The following is a 24255-nucleotide window of genomic DNA, read 5'->3' on the forward strand; positions in this document are numbered from 1 at the left end:
GCCAGGGAGCGCTTGGGAGGAGCCGCTAAGCACAAGCCACTCCACTGCGCAGTGCAAGTGGCACACCGCGACAAGTGTGAAGCGTGCCAGGAGGTGGGCTCAGGCAGCAGACGACTGGGGCTCATCGCTTCTCGGCCTTTTGGCTAAGATCAAGTGTAGTATCTGTTCTTATCAGTTTAATATCTGATATGTTCTCTATATGGGGACAACATATTAAATGGATTTTTAGCCTCGGGAGCTGAAACAGGGGCTTGCTCCGTTCACTCCAAGCATCGACCCGGTATTGTAGCGCCGCCGGGAACGGTGCACCCCTCTCCTGCCTTGTGGAAAATCAATCAGTGTTGCAGACCAAAAGGCCTTGACAAGTTGAAATCACGGCAGAGAATGGGCAGCAAGAAAGAAGGCTGACAAACCGCAGCGAGAGCTGCGCTTTGCGTAGTCAGAAAAGGAGGCAAAACTGCCTCGTCGTGACTGTTGCCCAAAACCTGCTGAGTGTGCCCTGCATTTTCCCTCCGCCGTCCTCAACTGAAACAGAGAGTCTGGAAGCGGCCGCGTGTTTGTGCCGTTTGGTGGCCTGCGCCCAACGAGCAGGCTTTTCTCTCTCCACAAACCGGTCGAGTCGAGCCTGGGATAATGTGGGGGCGGGCGTGGCCAGGGACTTTGGTGAGGCTCACCATCATCTTCCTTCCTTCCTTCCTTCCTTCCTTCCTTCCACACACAAAGGACTGACCCCACATGGCAGCTGGTCTGTCTCTCTGTGAGCCCCCCAACAACTCAACAAGTCAGTAAATTGATGATTTTTCTAATGGAGTCTGGTGACAACTGAATTTGACATATTTACAATAAAATGTTGTCTTCTTTCATGAAGTGAGTCGGAACCATTTGACAAAGTTTAAGTTTGAAAATGTTGTACCTTTACCTGTCCCCACCCCCTGTAGGAGGAGGGGCCACGTGTTAAAGGACTGTCAGAGGGCGCACCATGACTCGGAGGGGCCCGGGTCCGGACCCATATATAAACCAGACTGTCCCCACTGTACTGTTGTGTAACTCCAGTTGCACATATACTAAAATTGGAACGATACAGAGAAGATTAGCATGGCCCCTGCGCAAAGGCTGGGTAAAATTCCTCGCCGCAGCCCCTCGGGAGAAACCAGCAAGCTAGGGAGAACGGCCGGTAGGATCTGAGGCGTGGCCCTATATGCAAATTAGCCATGTGTCTTCCGAGACTGCAGCAGCAGAGCGCGTCAACAGATAATTACATCTATCGAAGAAAACTTCTGTAGGAGCCAGGTTTCATTAATTGTAGTGACTAGTTAGTCCTTCTCCTTTGTTCACTACTGGTTGTGAATTGTTTGTTTTGACGTGTACTTGAGCGAATAACCAAGGAAAACGTCCTTTGTGTTTGATATAGTAATCGTTATTCAATTTCTTTACAAGGCCACAAACTTGTCCATAACTCCATCTTCAAATACATCCGAAAGGAAAAAGCCAATGACAAAGTAGGACTTGGAAAACATCAAACGTTTATTATCAAAGTGCAACAACACACAGCAATAAAAAAATTAAAAACACGGCACACAGGTTGAATAAATATACAAAATAGAAAACGTCACACCGCACAAATAAAAGATTATGGGCATCCTTCAAGTGCGCTTTTGGACTTTGCCGGGCTTCTTCGGGGGCACTTTATTTGGGGGTCAGTGTATTTTGGAGGCAGCTTGGAGCGTTTTTTCTTTCACTCTATCTGGCACGGTTACGCGCATCCAGCGCCTTGGCCTCCAACAGCTCCTTTCGTAGCTCCTTCCAGAAGTTCTGGGTTTTTTGTTTTACTCTTTCTTTGCGCGCCTGCAGCGTCTTGGCCTTCAGCTGCTCCTTCCGCTGCTCCACCGTCATCCCCCCCCCTCTTCTCTGTGAGCCACTGCTCCACGGTGCGTCCCTGTGGGTCGCTTTTCTCGCAGAAACTCTCCTTGGCCAGGCCCGAAATGCAGTGTCCCATCTCCTTTGTGCGCCTCTCGCCGCACTTTTGGCATAGCCTGTAGCCGAACTTTTGTCTTTTCGCTCGCTTGGCTTTGGCGCTGGCATTACGCACCTCGCGCGCCTTAGCTTTCCTCTGCTCCTCCGTCACCCCACCCCTCTTCTCGGTGAGCCACTGCTCCACAGTGCGCCCTTGGGGGTCGCTTTTGGAGCAGAAACTCTCCTTTGCCGATCGCGAAACGCAGTGCCCCGTTTCCCTAGTGCGCCTCTCGCCGCACTTTGGGCAGAACCTTGCTGTCTTTGACGGCAATTTCCCGTGGCGCATTTCCCAGAATCTCTTGTGAAGGCGCCAGGAGGTCGTCCTCGACACCCCCCTGCACAGGAGCCATTCCTCGAGGGTCTTGCCTCCTTCCAGGAATGACCCCTCCCGTGACTCGCAATATATGAGCCCCTTGTAAGCCATGTGGGTGCAATCCATGGGGTTCCCACAGTGTGGGCAGTTCTTGGTGGCTGCCCCAGAGGTGGATGGTATTGAGGTGGCCGCCTGGAACTCACTCAGGCTGGGAGGAGACCAGGTGCTGCACTGTGGAGACTCTGTCGTCCATGGCATGTCTGCCTCATCAAGGATGACTGCAATTGATAAGAAAGCCACCAATTATTCCTACTATACACAGAATGTCTTTGAAAATACTGAAGCCACACACACAATGACCTGCTGAGATATGAAACATGACATTCACCCACCTTGTTCCTCTCTGGGCTCCTCAGTCACCCCCTCGGTCACTCTCTCTCTGGGTTTGCATCTGCAGGACAAAAACAAAGTTAGTGATGTGACAGAGTCCCTTGTTCCTTTTGTTCCAAACTCTGACCCAAGAGCCAGGCTGTGGCTGTGAGCTTTTTTCTAAAAAATAAGAAAAATAAATAAAAAGAGTGCCATTCAAGAGTTGTTTACCTTATATCGTCGGTGCTGGCCATCTTTGCAGAGTAAAGAGAAGATGATGCCAAGCCACCTCTGACATTTGTAGTCCACAGAGGAGGCATGTCCTGCCCCAAGCCCACCCCCTTGTCCCCTCAGTTCCACCTGTCATCAGGGTAGGCTGATCCAAACAGCAATTGTTTAAGATAAAATGTTACCAAATATCAGTATCATTTAGAAAAATAAAATGTCTAGCTACTAGTGTGTGAGTTTTCTTTCTCCCTGTCCTCCCCATTGGTATTACAATTCCCTACAATCATTATACTGTAATTTGAAGTTTTTTAAATATATAGCAGGCGGCAAACTTGTACATCAGAGCCATCACAAGGTCAACAACACAGTAATGCATGAAAAATGAAAGCTGATGGAGAGGCTGGATATCATGTTTCCACACAAACACACATCACACTGCATGGGAAATGAATACTTGTTCCTGTGGACACTCAAATTGAGCTTTACCTTGATTATTATATTTTCTTCTCTTCTCAAACTAGTTACAATAAATGGTCGTAGGGACCAAACTGAACCACTCCTCTCCTCATCTTTAACTTGCATGCGTCACAAACCCACTAAGCCACAAAGTGATAGCTTTCAGGGAACAAAAAATAGAGCAGAAAACGCTATTACACTCAGTAGACTACATGTATGTACCCTCTGGAAATCCCCCCCACATCAGAGACTCTACAGACCTCACATTTTTTTCAAATTCAAAGTGTTTATTGTTATGTGCACAGTAAATAAACATGTACACAATGTAAAAAAGAAACATATATAACCAGGTGTCTTTGTGTACCCTGAAAAGCACTAGTATTATAGTAGTATTATTATAAACATCCATTTATTGCACTTTTAATTTTACAAACAAGGAACAACAGAACAAGAAGGCACATGTAGGTAGTTGATAATAATACCAAAAGCACTAATAATAATAATAATAACGGTAAATAAGATAAACAAGTGGGTATGTATTAACATGTACATACATACATCCAAACGTAGTCGGCGTTCTAGTTGTAGAAAATTGTATATTCTCTGCATATACACACATCATCATTAACATGTGAGCTGCAGAATTAAATGCAGTACAAGTTATGTAAAACAGAAAGAGCTAGCTTACAAGTGTGTGCATGAAATGAGGAGCTACAGCACAAGTGTGTCATTGCAGGAATCACAACAGGCATGTTTGGTAATGACTGTTGCCTGCTGGGTCTGTTTTTGCAATGTCCCACAAAGACAAGAAAAAGTGTCAGACAGACATAAGCATGTGAATAGGAATAACCAGTGTTTCGACACCAAGGCCCATTAAGGTGATCAGCATATGAGTAGAACTCAACAGACCCTGCTGTGAGGCAGACGTCAGAGCAGGCATACATGTGCAAATGACCAGTTGTCTCCCACACTACCTGATCGAAGGTGCATTGAGGTGGTTTAGCATATGAGTAGAAGTTAACCAGCCCTGGAAATAGAAAGATTACAAACGAGAATAGTTGTGTAAATGAAGTTGTCTCCTACTCTAAGTTTAAATGCCCTGTGAGGCTGGCAAGCTATTTTCAGGTGAATCCTTTCAAAGTATAAAATAAAAGAAGATCCATCATTTGATGCCCCTGTAAAGCACTTTGAGTAGCCTTGTGTGTGAACTGTGCTTTTTTTTTAAAACTTTATATTTTTATAAACGGATCACATCACCTAATGAGTTGTTTGAACAGTTTAAATTGAACAAGGCAGAAAAACTATAACTACAAACGAAAAAAAAAAACAGGAGGCCAGGAAGTAAACAACTGTCAGTGTCAGTGTCTGACAGGAGCTGTCAGATCATCACTGCTCCCCCTCCTCTCGCCTCTTCTCCTCCAGCCACTGCTCCACACTTTTGCCGCCTGCCGTTGCCCGGCAAAAGTGAAACATTGTTTGGTGCTTTTTGCTGTGGAAGCGACTGTGTCCAAAATGTTTGGTTTTGGGCTGCTTGCAGAGGCTGCAGATGCAGGAGAAGGGGGCTTTTGTCTTATATTCTTCACCCTTGGTCTCCGCATCCTGCCTCTGCTGTTGCAGCCTTCGTCGCTTCCAAGCAGTGGTCTTTGGTAACCTGGGACAGGCGGCAGCAGCAGCGGCTGCAGCGGCTGCATTGTCACCCGAAGCCACGGTGACAGTCGCAGTGGTGGCTGCGGCGGCAGATGCACCGGGACGAGCAGGGCCAGCAAGGTCAATGGTGTCAAGGGCTTGTGAGGGGCCCGGTTGGACAGATGCACCGGGGAGGTGCTGCGGTCTCTCCATTGATGGGAGTGTCGGCCCTGGTGCCACGAGGGGAGAGGTCATCAAAGGGAGCAGCTGTGGCCTCTCCCTGGCTGGCAGCGTGGGCTCCGGTGCCACCGCGAGGACACTGGCGTCTGGCACAGCGGCCTGGAGGACGTGACCCTCCAGCTTTGCCTTCCTCCAGTTGAACCTAGAGGCAGGGTCCAAACAGGTTTGCGGTTATTAAAGCGTGTCACGTCATCACATTTTTCATATAAATCAAGTCGCTTTTGGGCAAACGCGTTCCTTATCGAAGCCTTACGACAGCTTGGCATCTACAATGCGACTATAACATTGGATTGGATTAGCACATCTCCCAGACGACAGCTACTCACCACTGCGTGAGTGTCCGGTGGTTCAGCTCGAACAGCTGCAGCTTTGTCCGGAGGGTGGGGTTGCTCAGCACGCTGTCCCTGATGGTGATGTAGCTCCGCAGAACCAGGGACCAGCGGTTGATCCGGACACCTCTCGTGGTTCGGTTCTGAGGATGGGCGCTGCAAAGAATAATGCAGATCGCCTCCACCAGTCTGCTGGCATCGGGCCTCTGCGCCGGGCCGCTGCCCTGACTGTGAAGACACCTGCGGAAACAAAATGTCACGCGGGAAGCAGAGTCAGTTAAGTCCCTTGACTCAGTGTGATTTCGCTATAGGTAAGCATCAAGCCATTTGAGCAATACTTCATCTCATCGGCTCGGCTGCGTGTCACTTACCGCTTCATGCTCTCTAATCCAACTGTCACATCAGTGGGAGCGTGAGTGGTGCCAGACTTGGGCTTTTTAAATCTCCCCTGAGAGAGATGGTCCCTGTACCGCTGTGGATACTGCACAGGGCCCCTGTCACTCTCTGGGAGTTTATTCCACAAGCCCAGGATCTCCACCTCCATCGCCTGATGGACGCGCCCGACCAGCCGCAGTTTGGCCAGAGACTGGGCCAGGTTGAGGACGTGCTGGTAGCCCGGGGAGTCGTCGGGGCCCTCGCACTCCTACAGAAGTCAAATGAAAAAAGTCAGTCATCACGCCACTTTGAGGCTGGCTGCCACAGAGCTGGCGACAAAAGGTCAGACGATCGTTTACCTGCTCGGCCTCCGGAAGGGGGTCGGCCTGCTGGGGAGCGGCGGCCTCTGGTGTGGGGGGGTCTTCCAAGAAATTCATGTCATACATGTATTCCTGAAAGTTTCCCTCATCCTCCCCGTCCTCCTCGCCCTCTGCCTCTGGCTCCTCCTCCTCCTCCTCCTCCGCCTCTTCCAGGACCTCAGGGTCGTCCGGCATTTCCTGCAGGACTCGTCCGGTCTGGGCAAACAGGTAGTTGACCCCGATCAACTCCCCTGCGTTGCGGCACAGAGCACAAAAGGTATGAGATACACTGATAATATAATAACAAATAAATGTTTGCACCTGTGCGTCCGTCTCCTTTTCTCAGTTACCTGTGTACTCTCTGGGCCGGGTGTAGCTGTCAAACAGCCGCATCCCGTACAGGGCCTCGGCCAGCTGGTTGACCGTGTCCTGGTCACGGCTGCTGTAGCTCCGCTGCTGCTGCCTGCCCCCTCCCGCCACGATGGCGCGCCCGCGATCCTCATTCCACCTCGTCAGCCCTTCCAGCAGGTAGAGCTGGAAGTTCAAGGCGCTGGCGCTGGTGCCTAGAAAGAGGACGTAGAAGTTAAGCACAAACCTGCAGACACTCGGTGTCGTTTACATTTGTATTTCTGGTTTTGGACACTTACCGGGGATGAACCTGTTTAAATGGAGGTGGAACGACTCCAGGGAAGTCGTGCCACGGGCGCAGCGGTACACGGGCAGGCTGACCCCTCCCACCGTCACCTGGCCCATCCTGGTGTACAGCTGCACGCCTTCGGGGTCCTGGATGCACCCCAAGTGCTGGCGCTGCACGCTCCAGATCCCCTCCACCCTGTGCCGGTCCAGCAGGAAGATGCCCATGGTGTCAGTAACTGCCCCAAAGTGCCGCAGGGCCTCCTCTATGAGGCGCTCGATGTCAGCTGCCTTGCGTGTGCGACGGCGGCAGTGCCGAGCCATCTCCCTGAGTGTGACCCTGCTCCAGGCGGCAGGCCCCACGGCCTCCTTCGCCCTCTTCAGCAGGGCCACGTCCTCCGGGTCCCAGGTGAAGATGGCGGCCGAAAGGCGCCGCATGAAGTGGCCGTAGAGGGGGTGGCTGTCGGTGGTCACTGTCGCGGCCAGCCTCCGCATGAAGTGCCACACGTCCAGCCTGACCAGGACTTGTGTCCACTCAGGAAAGAGTGCGGTGGCCGCCGGTGTGCCTCCCGTGGTGGAGCAGCAGTCCCGGTCCACGTACAGGACCGTGGGCGGCTTCTGACTTGCTTGCCGGTAGCGCCTGACCAGCCCGCTGGCCATCTCCTCCAGCCCATGGCCCTCTGCAGCAGTGAGCACTGAGATGAGCACCTGCCCCTACTCATTGCCGACGCTGGTCACCCACTGGGCCGTCCCGGCCCCGTGGCCTGCCAGCTTCCTGGTGATCTACAGAACGGCAAAGTACATACACTATAAGGACTGCTAATGGTTAGAACAATGCGCGTCATATCACCGCCCATAACAGCTGTGTACATAGTAATTACATGGTCTTGCATTATGTTGCACAAAATGATGTGGAGATGATCTGAACAGTCTACCTTTTTAGTGGAGTCCATCTTCAGGATTGAGCCGAAGACAGACGTCAGCTTTGCCCTCATCTCCTCCAAGCGAGAGAAGCTGTCGGTGGCGTAGGCCCAGAGGATCCACTGCCGGGTGGGGACGGGGTCTATCTGAGGGAGGGCTGGGGGAGGCGGCGCGCTCACTCCTGGCATGATGAACCGCTTGTAAGTGGCCATGAAGCACATGCAGCGATCGATCCAGGCCGCCGTGTGCTGCTCCACCAGGTAGGAGCGCAGGCGGGCGGCACTGTTGCCCAGCGTCCTTCCCCTCATCTGACCCAGCACCTTCTTGTCACAAGACAACCTACAGAACAGATGGGATAATATTTAATATATATATATATATAATATTGTAAAAACCCATGTGTAATTCATTTGTTTGTTTCAGTGTGGGCAACATGTATAGATTGTGATTTACTTGTAGGTCAGCACAGCAGGAAACTGCCTCCTGTACTCCTCCTCCAGCTGGGAACGAATGCTGCCCCCCCAACTGGCCAGCTTCTTTCCACAGCGACGGCACTCCAGGTACTCAGTGCCCATGTAATACCAGCCGTCGCAGTCCAGCACCTTGCGGACGGTCTTATATAGGCCGCACCCCGTCATCTTGTGGGTACACACCGGGCACTTGATGTGGCACTGCCACATCTTGTACGGTACCCACAAGAAGAATGGCCGCTGGAAAAATGCGTCTGGCGACGCAGGCGGCTGGTAATATACCCGCCTGGGTCCAGGAGGGAAGTACCACAGCTGCAGCTCCGTTTTCAGCACCATTCTACCCATATTATCAATTGTGAAGAGGGCATGGCTCACCCAGGCTTGCTGCACCTGCGGCAGTGTGTACTTCCAGCCCTCTGGAAGCAAAACCTGAAATTACACACATACACCAAGACACAGAGATTAATATAACAATAATAACAACAATAATAATAATAATTAACAGACACAGCGTAAGAGGTCAAATGAAATAAATAGCATTTATAGCTTTAGAAACCAATAATTTAAGAACAGAAATAATGATAACAATAAATAAAATAACTAAAATTGAGACATGTAATAAATAAAATAAATACAACGACTAATTTAATATTATAAACTGAAAAGGTAGGAATAAGAGTGAAAGGATGACATCACATAAGGGCAAGTCTATAAAAATGGGTTTAAGAAGTGATTTAAAAGAAGTTATATATATATATATGTATATATATATATGTGTGTATGTATGTGTATATAATATTTACACATACGTACATACATTTCACGACATTATAACTCCTCTTTGGCAATAACTGGAACATTTAATATTTTAACAGATTACTAACCTCAGCAGGCCGCGGCCCAGTTGCAGGTCTCTGTTTTGGAGCTGGTACTGGGGCAAGTGCTGCTGGTGCTGATGCTGCTGGTGCTGATGCTGGGGGTGCTGATGCTGCTGCTGGTGCTGATGCTGGGGGTGCTGATGCTGCTGCTGGTGCTGATGCTGGGGGTGCTGATGCTGATGCTGATGCTGCTGTTGGGGGTGCTGCTGCTGATGCTGCTGATGCTAAGATACAAAAAAGACAAAAGACATGTGACAGGTGGACAAATGAAAATGTTTTCACCTGGCATTGTGCATTATTCATTTATTACATTACATTCAAAGTTGTTGCGAAGGTTATAGTGATGTAATTACCTGAACAAATGGCCTGCTCCACTTCCACAGCAGCTGCCACCAGCTCCAGGTCATCATCCTCCTCTGAAGAGAGACCTGAACACACACACACAAGCGCGCACACAGAAAACATCACAAATTATTCCAAATAAACTCTGGCTTCTCTGTCTATATCATAACATCTGCACACAAAGCAATGTCGGTCAGCTTGTAAGAAAGGCTACGTACTGGTGATGACTTTAATCCGCTTCCTCGGTGAAGGCAAAGCGGAAGACGCGGCTGCCCTGGGGGGTGGTGCAGTAGAGGAGGGGGTGGCTGTGGAGGAAGGTGGGCCTGAAGATGCTCTCTTTATCTGGTCCCTCCTCAGCACATATTTTTTCAGGTGGTCCATTTTTGAGCCCACCGACTGCACCTGGGCCTTCCTCAACCACATCCTGTAACTGTGGATGGATGAGGCAAGGTTAGAGTAAATGAGGAAACAGCATTAACCTTACACCAGTGTTTAGTTAAGACTCAGTCTCTGACTCACCTCTGCACAATCGGGTCTGCCGACTCATAAAACTCCTGATACGTGTACTTGGCGTGCTCCCCAAAACCCACCAGCCTGCCATGCTGCTCACCAGCAGTGGAGGCCGAGAGGGAGCCATCAGCCATCCTCCTCTGCTGGATCGCAGACCGAACATTTGGGAACAGCCTGACGTACCGGGACAGGGCATCTTTGTTAACCATGATGGGTGTGGTGGTGGTGTCACCCGACTCACGCTCATTCTGGTGGCTAGCCATGATCATGGTTGTATACCCCATATCATGGCTAAGCAGCCAGTGGAAAGTCTGCCCCCTGTACTTCCCAAACTGGATGCCATGCTGGCTGAGAATCAGTTTGGCGTCACTGGTGTCTCCCTCAGCTGCCACGACTAAGGCAGTCGCCTCATTCAGCACGACTAAGGCAGTCGCCTCATTCAGCACGGCGGCTGCGCCCTTCGCCCGGTACGACTTGACTCCCTGGTGCTGGCGGATAAAAGCTTCAGCCTCGGGAGAAGCCTTCAATATCAGCTCATCCGAGCCGGCCTGCAGACGAAAGTCTGGTATATAGTCCATCTGTAGACCAAAAACAGCCAGAAGTTAGACCCGAGAAGCCAAGTGATAACACAGAAAACTGTAAACATGAATACAAATGTACAATGTGGCTATCAAGTGATTCTGAAAACAATGACAGCACATCTGCCTCATCTACACTGGAGTGCAACACTGGTTAAATGTTAATGAAAATGCACCTTGATTTACTGTAAATATAACTAAAAAATACACTCAAAATGGAATAGAAAGCAGACTGTAACACTAGTTACATGTTAATACACATTGTAGATGTCGACGCATTTCAAATTTGAAAAATGCACCGTGACTTGAATGAATGAAATCAATGGGGGAAAAATACAGTACAGTACAGTGCGCCGTGAATTACTGTAACTCCACATTTTAATCAATGGCTCTCGTTGCTAGCTACATTACACCATTGCAATTTGAAAAATGCGCCGTGAGTTACTGTAACTCCACATTTTAATCAATGGCTCGCTGGTCGCTAGCTACAGTACACCGTTGCAATTTGAAAAATGCGCCGTGAATTAGCCTACTGCAACTCTAATTAAAAAGTTACTCAAGATTGAACATGAAGCGTCTCGTACAAAGTCATTTTCAATAGCTCGTCGCTAACAACAATGCGTACAAAAACTCATTCAGAAACAAACTTTAGCATCATACCGTTGTAATTGTTGTCTCCTAATGTTGTCCACTCTATCGAACCTCTCCGGCAGCGATGATAGCGACTGAGCTCGGTCTCGATATTGGAATTAATAGCGGGCCCAACCGACCAATCACTGCAGGAATCGTGAGGGAGATCCCAGCCAATCAGAGGAGGACTCTTAGGGAGAACCGTCCAATGGCAAAGGGAAGCTAGGGAGAACCAGCCAATCACGGTGTAAGGCGGGCTCAGCTAGGAAGAACCTAAGGAGAACCCAGGGAGACCCGAAGAAACTCCCACCGTGAGCGCAAGGATGACACGCAAATTCGTGAAGCGTTTCTCATTTTGTCTGAGACGACTGAGACATGGGTCATCTGGTGTGATTCACCGCCGCGCCGGCAGTGGGCGCTGCTGCACCGCGTCAGAGCACAATGACTGACTCTGTTCATCCACTTTACAGTTTTTCTCAATTGTTAAAACACTAAAACCCATTGGCTGAACAAAGTTCGCAGTTGCCTGAACTCACTTAGCTAATTGTGCAGTCTGTTGTCAATACCTTAAACCATTTCACATGGTAAAACACAATTTGCAGATCTCACTTAGACTTTTCAGCAGAACTCTAAACACATTCTCATTCTTCTTATCGCGTCTCCTCCTCCTCCTCCTCACCGAGACATTGCATGAGAAATGTGGTCCGGACGCGTCCATTGCTGGAATGCCTACTGGCAGGCTTTTGTGCGGCACATCCTCTCTGGCTGCATTCAGACTGGGCGGAGCCATCATGCCAAGTGGCCGTTGACAGAGTGTTATTTTTCCATTTTGCCGAGCGATGGATCGCTGGAACAAGGACGCCAAACAGGCAAAATGTGTGGACCAGTCACCCGTGTCAAGTTGCACCAGTGTTTTTGAAATTGCAGCAACTTTTAGTGCCCAATGAGGATGAGCAAATTGCCCAAGGCACCTAACTCTGCTATTATCCCCCCCAGAGGCACCGTCAGCCAGGGGGCTGAGCCTGGGAAAGGCCATCCTGTGTCAGACTGTTCCAACTCATACTTACCTGGCAGGGGAGATACCATGATCAAGAAGGTGGTTCACCCAGGGCGAGGCTCGGCCATTGCACTCCGGCTGTGCTGACCCCTGCGAATTCCCCAAATGTGGGAATCTCGACTGCATAATTTGTGGTAGTGGGGGACTGCGTTCGCGCTCTCCCCTGATGACAATGTGGAAGAAAAAGAAAGTGAGTGCTCGTCTCCCGCGCTTGCCGCCGAGCCGGTCGGAGAGCCAGCCTTCGACCCCCGAATGCTGCTTTGGGCTCCCTGTGTTACCATTTCAATCCCTCCTGAAAGTGGCAGTGTTGCAGTACGCCGCTGTCTGCTGCGTCGCAGTGTGTTGCCTGCAGGTCACCCGTTTTCCCGGTAAAAGGGCAGAGTGGGCGTGGCCTGCTGGAGACGGCACAAACCTTATTGCGTCTCCTCCTCCTCCTCCTCCTCACCGAGACATTGCATGAGAAATGTGGTCCGGACGCGTCCATTGCTGGAATGCCTACTGGCAGGCTTTTGTGCGGCACATCCTCTCTGGCTGCATTCAGACTGGGCGGAGCCATCATGCCAAGTGGCCGTTGACAGAGTGTTATTTTTCCATTTTGCCGAGCGATGGATCGCTGGAACAAGGACGCCAAACAGGCAAAATGTGTGGACCAGTCACCCGTGTCAAGTTGCACCAGTGTTTTTGAAATTGCAGCAACTTTTAGTGCCCAATGAGGATGAGCAAATTGCCCAAGGCACCTAACTCTGCTATTATCCCCCCCAGAGGCACCGTCAGCCAGGGGGCTGAGCCTGGGAAAGGCCATCCTGTGTCAGACTGTTCCAACTCATACTTACCTGGCAGGGGAGATACCATGATCAAGAAGGTGGTTCACCCAGGGCGAGGCTCGGCCATTGCACTCCGGCTGTGCTGACCCCTGCGAATTCCCCAAATGTGGGAATCTCGACTGCATAATTTGTGGTAGTGGGGGACTGCGTTCGCGCGCTCTCCCCTGATGACAATGTGGAAGAAAAAGAAAGTGAGTGCTCGTCTCCCGCGCTTGCCGCCGAGCCGGTCGGAGAGCCAGCCTTCGACCTCTGAATGCTGCTTTGGGCTCCCTGTGTTACCATTTCAATCCCTCCTGAAAGTGGCAGTGTTGCAGTACGCCGCTGTCTGCTGCGTCGCAGTGTGTTGCCTGCAGGTCACCCGTTTTCCCGGTAAAAGGGCAGAGTGGGCGTGGCCTGCTGGAGACGGCACAAACCTTATTGCGTCTCCTCCTCCTCCTCCTCACCGAGACATTGCATGAGAAATGTGGTCCGGACGCGTCCATTGCTGGAATGCCTACTGGCAGGCTTTTGTGCGGCACATCCTCTCTGGCTGCATTCAGACTGGGCGGAGCCATCATGCCAAGTGGCCGTTGACAGAGTGTTATTTTTCCATTTTGCCGAGCGATGGATCGCTGGAACAAGGACGCCAAACAGGCAAAATGTGTGGACCAGTCACCCGTGTCAAGTTGCACCAGTGTTTTTGAAATTGCAGCAACTTTTAGTGCCCAATGAGGATGAGCAAATTGCCCAAGGCACCTAACTCTGCTATTATCCCCCCCAGAGGCACCGTCAGCCAGGGGGCTGAGCCTGGGAAAGGCCATCCTGTGTCAGACTGTTCCAACTCATACTTACCTGGCAGGGGAGATACCATGATCAAGAAGGTGGATCACCCAGGGCGAGGCTCGGCCATTGCACTCCGGCTGTGCTGTCCCCTGCGAATTCCCCAAATGTGGGAATCTCAACTGCATAATTTGTGGTAGTGGGGGACTGCGTTCGCGCTCTCCCCTGATGACAATGTGGAAGAAAAAGAAAGTGAGTGCTCGTCTCCCGCGCTTGCCGCCGAGCCGGTCGGAGAGCCAGCCTTCGACCTCTGAATGCTGCTTTGGGCTCGCTGTGTTACCATTTCAATCCCTCCTGAAAGTGGCAGTGTTGCAGTACGCCGCTGTCTGCTGCGTCGCAGTGTGTTGCCTGCAGGTCACCCGTTTTCCCGGTAAAAGGGCAGAGTGGGCGTGGCCTGCTGGAGACGGCACAAACCTTATTGCGTCTCCTCCTCCTCCTCCTCACCGAGACATTGCATGAGAAATGTGGTCCGGACGCGTCCATTGCTGGAATGCCTACTGGCAGGCTTTTGTGCGGCACATCCTCTCTGGCTGCATTCAGACTGGGCGGAGCCATCATGCCAAGTGGCCGTTGACAGAGTGTTATTTTTCCATTTTGCCGAGCGATGGATCGCTGGAACAAGGACGCCAAACAGGCAAAATGTGTGGACCAGTCACCCGTGTCAAGTTGCACCAGTGTTTTTGAAATTGCAGCAACTTTTAGTGCCCAATGAGGATGAGCAAATTGCCCAAGGCACCTAACTCTGCTATTATCCCCCCCAGAGGCACCGTCAGCCAGGGGGCTGAGCCTGGGAAAGGCCATCCTGTGTCAGACTGTTCCAACTCATACTTACCTGGCAGGGGAGATACCATGATCAAGAAGGTGGATCACCCAGGGCGAGGCTCGGCCATTGCGAATTCCCCAAATGTGGGAATCTCAACTGCATAATTTGTGGTAGTGGGGGACTGCGTTCGCGCTCTCCCCTGATGACAATGTGGAAGAAAAAGAAAGTGAGTGCTTGTCTCCCGCGCTTGCCGCCGAGCCGGTCGGAGAGCCAGCCTTCGACCTCTGAATGCTGCTTTGGGCTCGCTGTGTTACCATTTCAATCCCCCCTGAAAGTGGCAGTGTTGCAGTACGCCGCTGTCTGCTGCGTCGCAGTGTGTTGCCTGCAGGTCACCCGTTTTCCCGGTAAAAGGGCAGAGTGGGCGTGGCCTGCTGGAGACGGCACAAACCTTATTGCGTCTCCTCCTCCTCCTCCTCCTCCTCACCGAGACATTGCATGAGAAATGTGGTCCGGACGCGTCCATTGCTGGAATGCCTACTGGCAGGCTTTTGTGCGGCACATCCTCTCTGGCTGCATTCAGACTGGGCGGAGCCATCATGCCAAGTGGCCGTTGACAGAGTGTTATTTTTCCATTTTGCCGAGCGATGGATCGCAGGAACAAGGACGCCAAACAGGCAAAATGTGTGGACCAGTCACCCGTGTCAAGTTGCACCAGTGTTTTTGAAATTGCAGCAACTTTTAGTGCCCAATGAGGATGAGCAAATTGCCCAAGGCACCTAACTCTGCTATTATCCCCCCCAGAGGCACCGTCAGCCAGGGGGCTGAGCCTGGGAAAGGCCATCCTGTGTCAGACTGTTCCAACTCATACTTACCTGGCAGGGGAGATACCATGATCAAGAAGGTGGTTCACTCTGCTGTGCTTGGCTTCTGGAATCATCCTTGGCTGGTCGCATTGGCCATTGCTTTATGCTGTAGAAGCATTCATTGACTTTGTGTACGAAATGGCTTCAGCTGGTTCCCGCAGGAATGCAGTTCGTTTTGAGCTTCAGGAAGATTTGGAAATGGATCGGTTGCAGTTTAGCCGGAACGTCGTCCAGAAAGAGCTCGGTTTCATGCCTGCACAACTCGACTACGTCTTTGCCCTGCCTGGAAGGAAATCATTTGAGGTGATCTTTTCTACTTTTGCCTTGTTTGAACAGTGCCTTGAACGTTTCCACCAGAAAAAGGACAACAATCCAAGACTTGACAAAGTGCTTCTCATCCCTCTTTCTGAGAGAGAACCTAAAACTGTTACTGTCATGATGTTTTCGGAGAAAGTAACAACTGAAGACATCAGCACATGGTTGTCTTTCCATTGCTCTGTTCTGCGAAGCATGGAGCTGAGAGATGAAGACGGCATAAGAACTGGGGCTAGGCGTTTCTATGTGCAGCTGAAGAGAGAGGGTGATTCTGGGAGACTGCACCACCTGCCTTCCACCATCCAGCTGGGACCAATTAGGGGCCATGTTTTCTATGCTGGACAGCCAAAAACCTGCAGGAAATGTGGCTCGTTATCCCACCTGGCAGCTAATTGTAATGCCATCATCTGCAGAAACTGCAAGAGTACCGCTCACAACACCAAAGACTGTAACCAGCCAATGAGGTGCAATCTTTGTGACTCAACCACCCACACATTCAGAGGATGCCCTCAGTCATATGCTAACCGAGCCAGGCTTAACAATCCTTCATCCGATCATCATGAAACTCCACCAATAGAGGAAACAGAGGAACGGCCAGGTTCCCAGGAACTGGACACAAATGTGATTGAACGGAGAACTGACGATCACAACCAGCCAGGTCCTGTGTTTCAGGATCAGCCTGAAGCTACTGGTGATGAAGAGCAGCAAGGATCCATCCCCCCAATGGACCACCCAAAGTCTGGTGGGGAGGAGACTACACCAATCACTACTAAGGTCTGTGAAAAGGGGTCCTCTGGCACTGTAGACCACCCAGCTCCACAGGATCGTACCAACAAAAGGCAGGAGACCATGGCAACTGCCCCCCATGAACAACCAGATCAGCCAACCCTAGAATGCCATGAGATGCAGCAGTCCCAAAACATCCTCCCAGGTGTGCAACGAGTACAGACCTCGATAGAGACGGCTCCTGTTTCATCAGAGGACTGCAGAGACTTCCTAGACCTTATGCTTGCAGACTTGCCATCTCCTGTGAGCACAGCCGTGGCTCCTCTGATGGCCAACCGTTTGACAGGTGGTGAAGGGGAAGCGCCCCCCTCTTTCTCTCTGCCCCCCGACCTTCCCCTGGAGTGTTCACTATCCCGAAAGCGGCCCAAAGATCAATCAGGTGATTCCTCCACTAACAGCCCGGACCAAGAGGTATGGCCTGACCCCTTGTCCATCTCTTCCCCTTTCCTGGACCCCCAGTGCTTGTCTGCTTTCTCCATCACGACCCAAATGAACAGCGGTGTAGAGGAATCAGAAGGCAATCGACGCACCCAAAAAAAGAAAAAGAAAAAGGGTAAATCCCTCCAAATGGCTTGAACTTTAGCCGACCTCTGACTTCTCTTCTGTCAAAACTGTGATGTCATCCCTCAAAATTGTCACCATTAACACTAGAGGCCTCAATGACCCCATAAAGTGCCAGTCAGTTTTCAGTTTTTTACACAGAAGTGGGGGTGACATATTCCTCCTTCAAGAGTGTTGTATTGGATACAAAGACAATTACAAACTGTTTGAAGACAGATGGGAATATGGGCAGTCAGTGTGGTCGGGAGACAATAAAAACAGAGCCTCCGGAGTGGCAATACTCTTTAACAACCAACTTTTCAACATTCAGAGGGTTGAAAGGGTGATAGATGGCAGAGTGTTACTAGTAGATGTAGAGGGAAAAGGAGCTAAATTTAGAATCATAAATGTCTATTGCCCCACTGAAACTCAAGACCGCATAATGATGTTGCAGGCCATTCAAGCCCTAGCTCACTGTGGGAGGGAAGTTATCATTGGTGGTGATTTCAACTGTATTTTGGCTATAGAAGATAGGAGATCTGATTCTTCAGTGAAACTAGATGCTAGTTCTCACTTACTCCTAAACATCATTAAAGACTGTAAACTTGTGGATGCATACAGAGTGAGAAATCCCTCTACTCCAGGGTATACTTGGACTAATGGTCGAACCTTCTCCCGAATCGATTTCTTGTTCACCACACCAGGAGTTATACCGCTTGGCTGTACAACGGAAGCAGTCCCCTTCTCAGACCATCATAAACTTGACTGCTCGCTAGAAATCCATAGCTCATACAGGCCTGGTCCAGGCACCTGGAAACTTAACACAAGCCTACTAGAAAACGTAGAAGTGGTGAAAAGATATAGGGAGAAACTCAACCAATGGTTTACCCTGCAGCCTTTGTTCAATTCTTTGGGAGATTGGTGGGAGGACGTTAAAAGTAAAACAAGAAATTTCTTTATGGCTGAAGGTAAAAAAGCAGCTGTAAAGAAACGAGCCCTCCAAAAGAGACTGCAAGCTAGATTGCAACGCTACTATCTCCTTTTACTCTCTGGTTTTGAGGTGTTTGAGGACATAACAAAACTGAAAAAAGATATGAACAAGCTGCATAATGAAAAGAGTAGAGGGATGCTCACAAGGAGTAGGGTTAAACACCTAGAAGAAAATGAAAAGTGTACCCGATATTTTTTTAATAAACTGGCCAAGTCTAGACACTGTATTGAAGGCGTGCTAGATAGAGATGGTAAAGTGGAGAATGATCCTCAAGATATACTTGATATTGTCAAGGCTTTTTATAGCAACCTTTATGAAGACAAAGCCATATCTGAACAGTCAGTGAATTTTTTTCTATCACACCTAACCACAAAATTAAATAATACAGACAAGGAATTCTTTGAGAGAGACTTGACGATCAATGAGTTAACAAAAGCTATGCAAAGCATGCAGAGTAATAAATCTCCTGGTCTGGACGGTTTGCCAAAAGAGTTTTACAACACATTTTGGGACCAACTCAAAGACCCCTTGTTGCAAGTGTTCAAAGAGAGTCTCTCGAGAGGCTTTTTACCCTCATCGCTCAGAACAGGCTCTATCTCTCTTCTTTTTAAAAAGGGAGACAAGAGGGATTTAAAGAACTGGAGACCTTTGACCTTGCTCGGAGTTGATGTCAAAATACTATCAAAGGCCCTTTTTTTCCGAATGCAACCAGTAGTCCACCAGCTGATCGGCATAGACCAAACATGTGGGGTCGTAGGGCGGACCATGTCCGACAGTCTAGCCCTAGTCAGAGATTCTTACCTGTTTGCCCAAGACCGCCAACTCCCACTCTGCATCCTGGGGTTGGATTTGGAGAAGGCCTTTGATAGCATTAGTCACCGGTACTTTAAGACTGTCCTGTCCCACCTCAATTTTGGGGATAAGTTTAGAGGATGGGTAGAGCTGCTGTATGCTGACATTACTAGTACAGTTTTGGTAAATGGAATGTGCACAGCCCCGTTGCAAGTAAAATCAGGTGTAAGACAAGGCTGCCCACTCTCCCCTACTTTGTTCATCTTAGCAATCGAGCCCCTTGCATGTGCTTTAAGGCAGGCAAAAAATATTACAGGCCTCCCAATGCCAGGGGCAGCAGGTAAGGAGGCAAAGCTCAGTTTATACATGGATGACCTTACTCTTCTCCTCACAGACAATAAGTCAGTAAGAGATACATTGTTGTTTTGTGACAACTTTGCTGCTGCATCAGGAACAAAAGTAAATAAAGAGAAATGTGAAATACTTTACTGCAATTGGAGGGAGCCAATTGAAAACTTAGGCCTCATACAGAAAAAAGACACAATTAAAATCCTTGGTATAAAAATAGGGAAGGACATGGAGAACACTAACTGGGAGTCAAAACTGGCAAAAATTAGAGGTAAGCTCCTCCAATGGCAAGACAGAGACCTTTCAATGACTGGGAAGGTCCTGGTTATAAATGCGGAAATCCTTGCCTCCCTGACTTACTTGGCAACAACTTTTCCTGTTCCACATAAATTTATGATGACACTTAGGAAAATCTGTTTTCAGTTTATATGGAGAGGGCAACATGAGAAACTAAAACGTGACATAATGTACAGGCCATTAGAGAAGGGGGGGAAAGGTGTCCCAGACATTGAAACTAAACTCAGGTCTATGTTTGTGACCCCCATCATCAAAGCTTGTCTAAAACCGGAGATAGGCCCACATTGGGCACATTTTGCCATGTTTTGGGTGGGGCGTGGTGTGCTTAGAGCATGGGACAAAAGACCACCACAAACCATCCCATATGCACAAACTTGGCCGAAAATTTACAACACAGTTGTTTCATGCCTAACAAATGGTGTATCGCAAATCCCACTCGACAAGCTCAATAGAACAAAAGTAGAGCAGGTTCTGTCCCCACTCCACTCGAGATTGACCCCGGTGGGAAAACTAACTGAAGAGGATTGCAAAATTGTATGGTCTAATGTAAACAACTCCATCCTTACAAATAACCACAAAGATCTGGCCTGGGAGGTTGCCCACCAGTGTTTGCCCACAAGAGCTTTTCTAGAGAGGAGAAATTGTACCCAAAATGCTAAGTGCCCTAGGCCTTCATGTGGGGACAATGAAACCGTAGAACATCTTTTTTGGTCATGCCCCACCGCTAGAGGTGTCTGGTCACTTTTGTCGCCATGGCTACAAGCATTGTATAAAATTCCTCTATGTTATGAGGATGTAGCTTATGGTTGTCTGAAAAGAAATCAAACATCTACAGTGAAAAAATGGTGGGTTGTCATCAACTGTGTCAAAGAAAGCTTATGGAAAGCCAGAAATGTATATGTAATAAAAAGGTATTGTATCCCTAGAGACATTGTTGTTAGAATCATTTTAAACATCTTCAATGACTACGTGTTGACAGACAAGTCGACAACAGACAAAAAAACAAAACTTTTGATGTGGAGAGTTCCCAAGACTCCACTGTTTGGTTCTTTATGATCTGTTTTTCGGGTGAGAAGTGACTTTATGTAATAAAACTTCTAGGAAGTTTTAATCCAGACCTGGGGCCTCATGTACTAAGACTTGCGTGGATTTCCTACTGAAACATGGCGTACGCTAGAATCCAGAAACTGTCGTACGCACAAAAAAAATCAGATGTATCAAAGTGTGCGTACGCGTCGATCCAAGCACTTTTCCTTTGTACATCCCAATCAACGTGGAATTGAGCGCACATGTAGACGTAAGAAACTCCTCCCTGTCCACGCCCTCATTTAAATATGCAAATCAATTTAAATAGGCGGGGATTCCCCTCTCTGCACCATCAGATTTACACCATGAGTAAAGGGAAGAAGCGCAACTTCACCGAGTCTGAGCTCGAAACGCTATTAAAAAAAGTCGAGATGCGAAGATCTGTATTATTTGGTCGCCTCTCGCCAGGGATAAATACCAAAAAAGAAAAAAAAAAAGAAAAAGAAATGTGAGTGGGAGCGTATGTGTGAGGCAATGAACGCTGTGGGGTCGGAGCAGCGCACACTCACTGAAATTAAAAATAAAAAATGGTCCGACGTGGCGGTGGAGGTGAAGCGGAGGATTTCTGCCCAATAGCATGTGAAATAGATTTCGTTTCCTTTGTTCATGCACCGCTTGATTGAATCACTATTACTTTTTTCAAAAGGAATAATATATATTTATATATTTATTTTATAATATAAGTGCCACCGTTAGTGGGAAACAAACAGAAGGACAAAACAACTTCATTACAAGGATTGACGAGACGGATCACACTTATATTCATGACTGCAGAAGTGCGTCGTGGCTACTGCAGTGTGACATTTCCAACTTTACGCACACGTTTAATGACACAAATACTGAACACAAGGAGACAATAAAGGGCTTGTTAGATAGCTCTGCCGCTCTATTTTCACCAGGGAAAAACAAATGCACATATTTGAATGCACGTGCCCAAAGGCATTGTGCTGGTTTACATTCGGGGCGCAATTAAACGGATTTAGTCACCGAGAAGCCACCCATCGCGCACCGTGCCAGCCTCCAGCCTGTTACCAACCATGCTATTGGTAAGAATGAACGAGTCATGTTGAACCAGGCCACCTTGCCACGATGTTGGTGAGCTGCATTTGCGCATCACATATTTGAACATTAATTGAATGAAAATGTTTCCTGTTGACAAAAACAACTTATTCCTTTGATGGCGCTTTTATAGCAACATGTGTGCAGGGAAACCGGCTTTTGCTGCAAATTGCGCTTTAATGTTGGCCTGTTCAACAGCATTGTATGGGAATTTGATGTACCGGGATGACATTCTTATGATCCCACACCTGTGTGGGCACGGACAACCCCTGGCTCCTGGCTGTGCTTCGTTCTAGGGCCGGCCGCAGCTCTGCGCACAGCTCCAGTAACACTGGCCTCGGCAACCTAAAACGACTCATGAGCCAGTTGTCGTCATTTGCCAACAGATCTTCCCGTTCTCTAAACACCCTCTCATGTCTGATATTACCATTTGCGATGTCTTCTAATAAGGCCAAGGCTGCCGTTGTTAATGGCATTTTTTCATCACTTTGCGCATGCTTTTATCATTTATGATCCATATGATTGAAAACGTGTGTGTTAATTGTCCGTGTCTCTGATGTGCACATTACTCTGAGGACAAATTGTTTAAACATAATTAACAGTTTCACAGCATCACCTCAGAGTGTCGCCAAAGGAACAATAGCTGTAGAAACGTGCGTACGCCAGCCATGAAGCTGGCGTGGGGCACCGCACATTTCCACGGTCATTTCACTTTTGATACATCTGAACGTTGGCGTGGAAAATGACGTACGCCACTTTTTTGTGCGTACGCAACATTGATACATGAGGCCCCAGATGTTTGTATGTGGTCACATTTCTGTACAGTCTAGCCTTTTTTTTGTTTGTTTGTTTCTTTCTTTATTATTGCTTTTTATGGGCAATGTGTAAGCAGCCCGAGTATTGATTGATGTTTACCCCGTGTAATGAACTAAATAAAACGTCTAAAAATTGAAAAAATTGGTTCACCCAGGGCGAGGCTCGGCCATTGCACTCCGGCTGTGCTGACCCCTGCGAATTCCCCAAATGTGGGAATCTCGACTGCATAATTTGTGGTAGTGGGGGACTGCGTTCGCGCTCTCCCCTGATGACAATGTGGAAGAAAAAGAAAGTGAGTGCTCGTCTCCCGCGCTTGCCGCCGAGCCGGTCGGAGAGCCAGCCTTCGACCTCTGAATGCTGCTTTGGGCTCCCTGTGTTACCATTTCAATCCCTCCTGAAAGTGGCAGTGTTGCAGTACGCCGCTGTCTGCTGCGTCGCAGTGTGTTGCCTGCAGGTCACCCGTTTTCCCGGTAAAAGGGCAGAGTGGGCGTGGCCTGCTGGAGACGGCACAAACCTTATTGCGTCTCCTCCTCCTCCTCCTCCTCCTCACCGAGACATTGCATGAGAAATGTGGTCCGGACGCGTCCATTGCTGGAATGCCTACTGGCAGGCTTTTGTGCGGCACATCCTCTCTGGCTGCATTCAGACTGGGCGGAGCCATCATGCCAAGTGGCCGTTGACAGAGTGTTATTTTTCCATTTTGCCGAGCGATGGATCGCTGGAACAAGGACGCCAAACAGGCAAAATGTGTGGACCAGTCACCCGTGTCAAGTTGCACCAGTGTTTTTGAAATTGCAGCAACTTTTAGTGCCCAATGAGGATGAGCAAATTGCCCAAGGCACCTAACTCTGCTATTATCCCCCCCAGAGGCACCGTCAGCCAGGGGGCTGAGCCTGGGAAAGGCCATCCTGTGTCAGACTGTTCCAACTCATACTTACCTGGCAGGGGAGATACCGTGATCAAGAAGGTGGTTCACCCAGGGCGAGGCTCGGCCATTGCACTCCGGCTGTGCTGACCCCTGCGAATTCCCCAAATGTGGGAATCTCGACTGCATAATTTGTGGTAGTGGGGGACTGCGTTCGCGCTCTCCCCTGATGACAATGTGGAAGAAAAAGAAAGTGAGTGCTCGTCTCCCGCGCTTGCCGCCGAGCCGGTCGGAGAGCCAGCCTTCGACCTCTGAATGCTGCTTTGGGCTCCCTGTGTTACCATTTCAATCCCTCCTGAAAGTGGCCGTGTTGCAGAACGCCGCTGTCTGCTGCGTCGCAGTGTGTTGGAGGCAAAACTGCCTCGTCGTGACCGTTCCCCAAAACCTGCTGAGTGTGCCCTGCATTTTCCCTCCGCCGTCCTCAACTGAAACAGAGAGTCTGGAAGCGGCCGCGTGTTTGTGCCGTTTGGTGGCCTGCGCCCAACGAGCAGGCTTTTCTCTCTCCACAAACCGGTCGAGTCGAGCCTGGGATAATGTGGGGGCGGGCGTGGCCAGGGACTTTGGTGAGGCTCACCATGAGAGCAGTGCCTGGGACCACAGCTGCCTTGGCTGCTGTCGAGGAGCGGAGCCGTACTTACTCGGGTTTCTCTTCATAACGCACAAGTCTTTCGCCTTTTACTAAAGACTTCCGTGGAGAGGAACAC

At 49.4% G+C, this 24255-nt stretch overlaps 3 protein-coding genes across 3 annotated transcripts; all 3 read right to left on the reverse strand.

The window, feature by feature from the left end:
- Positions 1-1753: 1753 nt before the first annotated feature.
- LOC311252978 (uncharacterized protein) lies at positions 1754-2974 on the reverse strand (the record flags this gene model as incomplete). The annotated part of the gene is made up of 3 exons (XM_084346641.1): positions 2927-2974; positions 2719-2777; positions 1754-2604 (listed from the first exon to the last, which is right to left on the reverse strand). Exons 1-3 carry the CDS (start codon positions 2947-2949, stop codon positions 1754-1756), a joined length of 933 nt encoding a protein of 310 aa, XP_084202767.1. The 5' UTR covers positions 2950-2974.
- Positions 2975-4765: 1791 nt separating this feature from the next.
- LOC311252979 (uncharacterized protein) lies at positions 4766-8072 on the reverse strand (the record flags this gene model as incomplete). The annotated part of the gene is made up of 7 exons (XM_084346642.1): positions 7877-8072; positions 6956-7724; positions 6659-6871; positions 6309-6559; positions 5946-6217; positions 5572-5814; positions 4766-5387 (listed from the first exon to the last, which is right to left on the reverse strand). Exons 2-7 carry the CDS (start codon positions 7599-7601, stop codon positions 4766-4768), a joined length of 2247 nt encoding a protein of 748 aa, XP_084202768.1. The 5' UTR covers positions 7602-7724; positions 7877-8072.
- On the reverse strand, positions 7656-11387 carry LOC311252980 (uncharacterized protein; the record flags this gene model as incomplete). The annotated part of the gene is made up of 8 exons (XM_084346643.1): positions 11301-11387; positions 10072-10640; positions 9771-9982; positions 9564-9638; positions 9217-9434; positions 8316-8761; positions 7877-8201; positions 7656-7724 (listed from the first exon to the last, which is right to left on the reverse strand). The coding sequence occupies exons 2-8, from the start codon at positions 10638-10640 to the stop codon at positions 7656-7658; spliced, it is 1914 nt and encodes a 637-aa protein (XP_084202769.1). The 5' UTR covers positions 11301-11387.
- Positions 11388-24255: the final 12868 nt, after the last annotated feature.

This window comes from Pagrus pagrus (assembly GCF_965226575.1).
Source record: "Pagrus pagrus genome assembly, chromosome: 24".
In the NCBI taxonomy this organism is placed as follows: Eukaryota; Metazoa; Chordata; class Actinopteri; order Spariformes; family Sparidae; genus Pagrus; species Pagrus pagrus.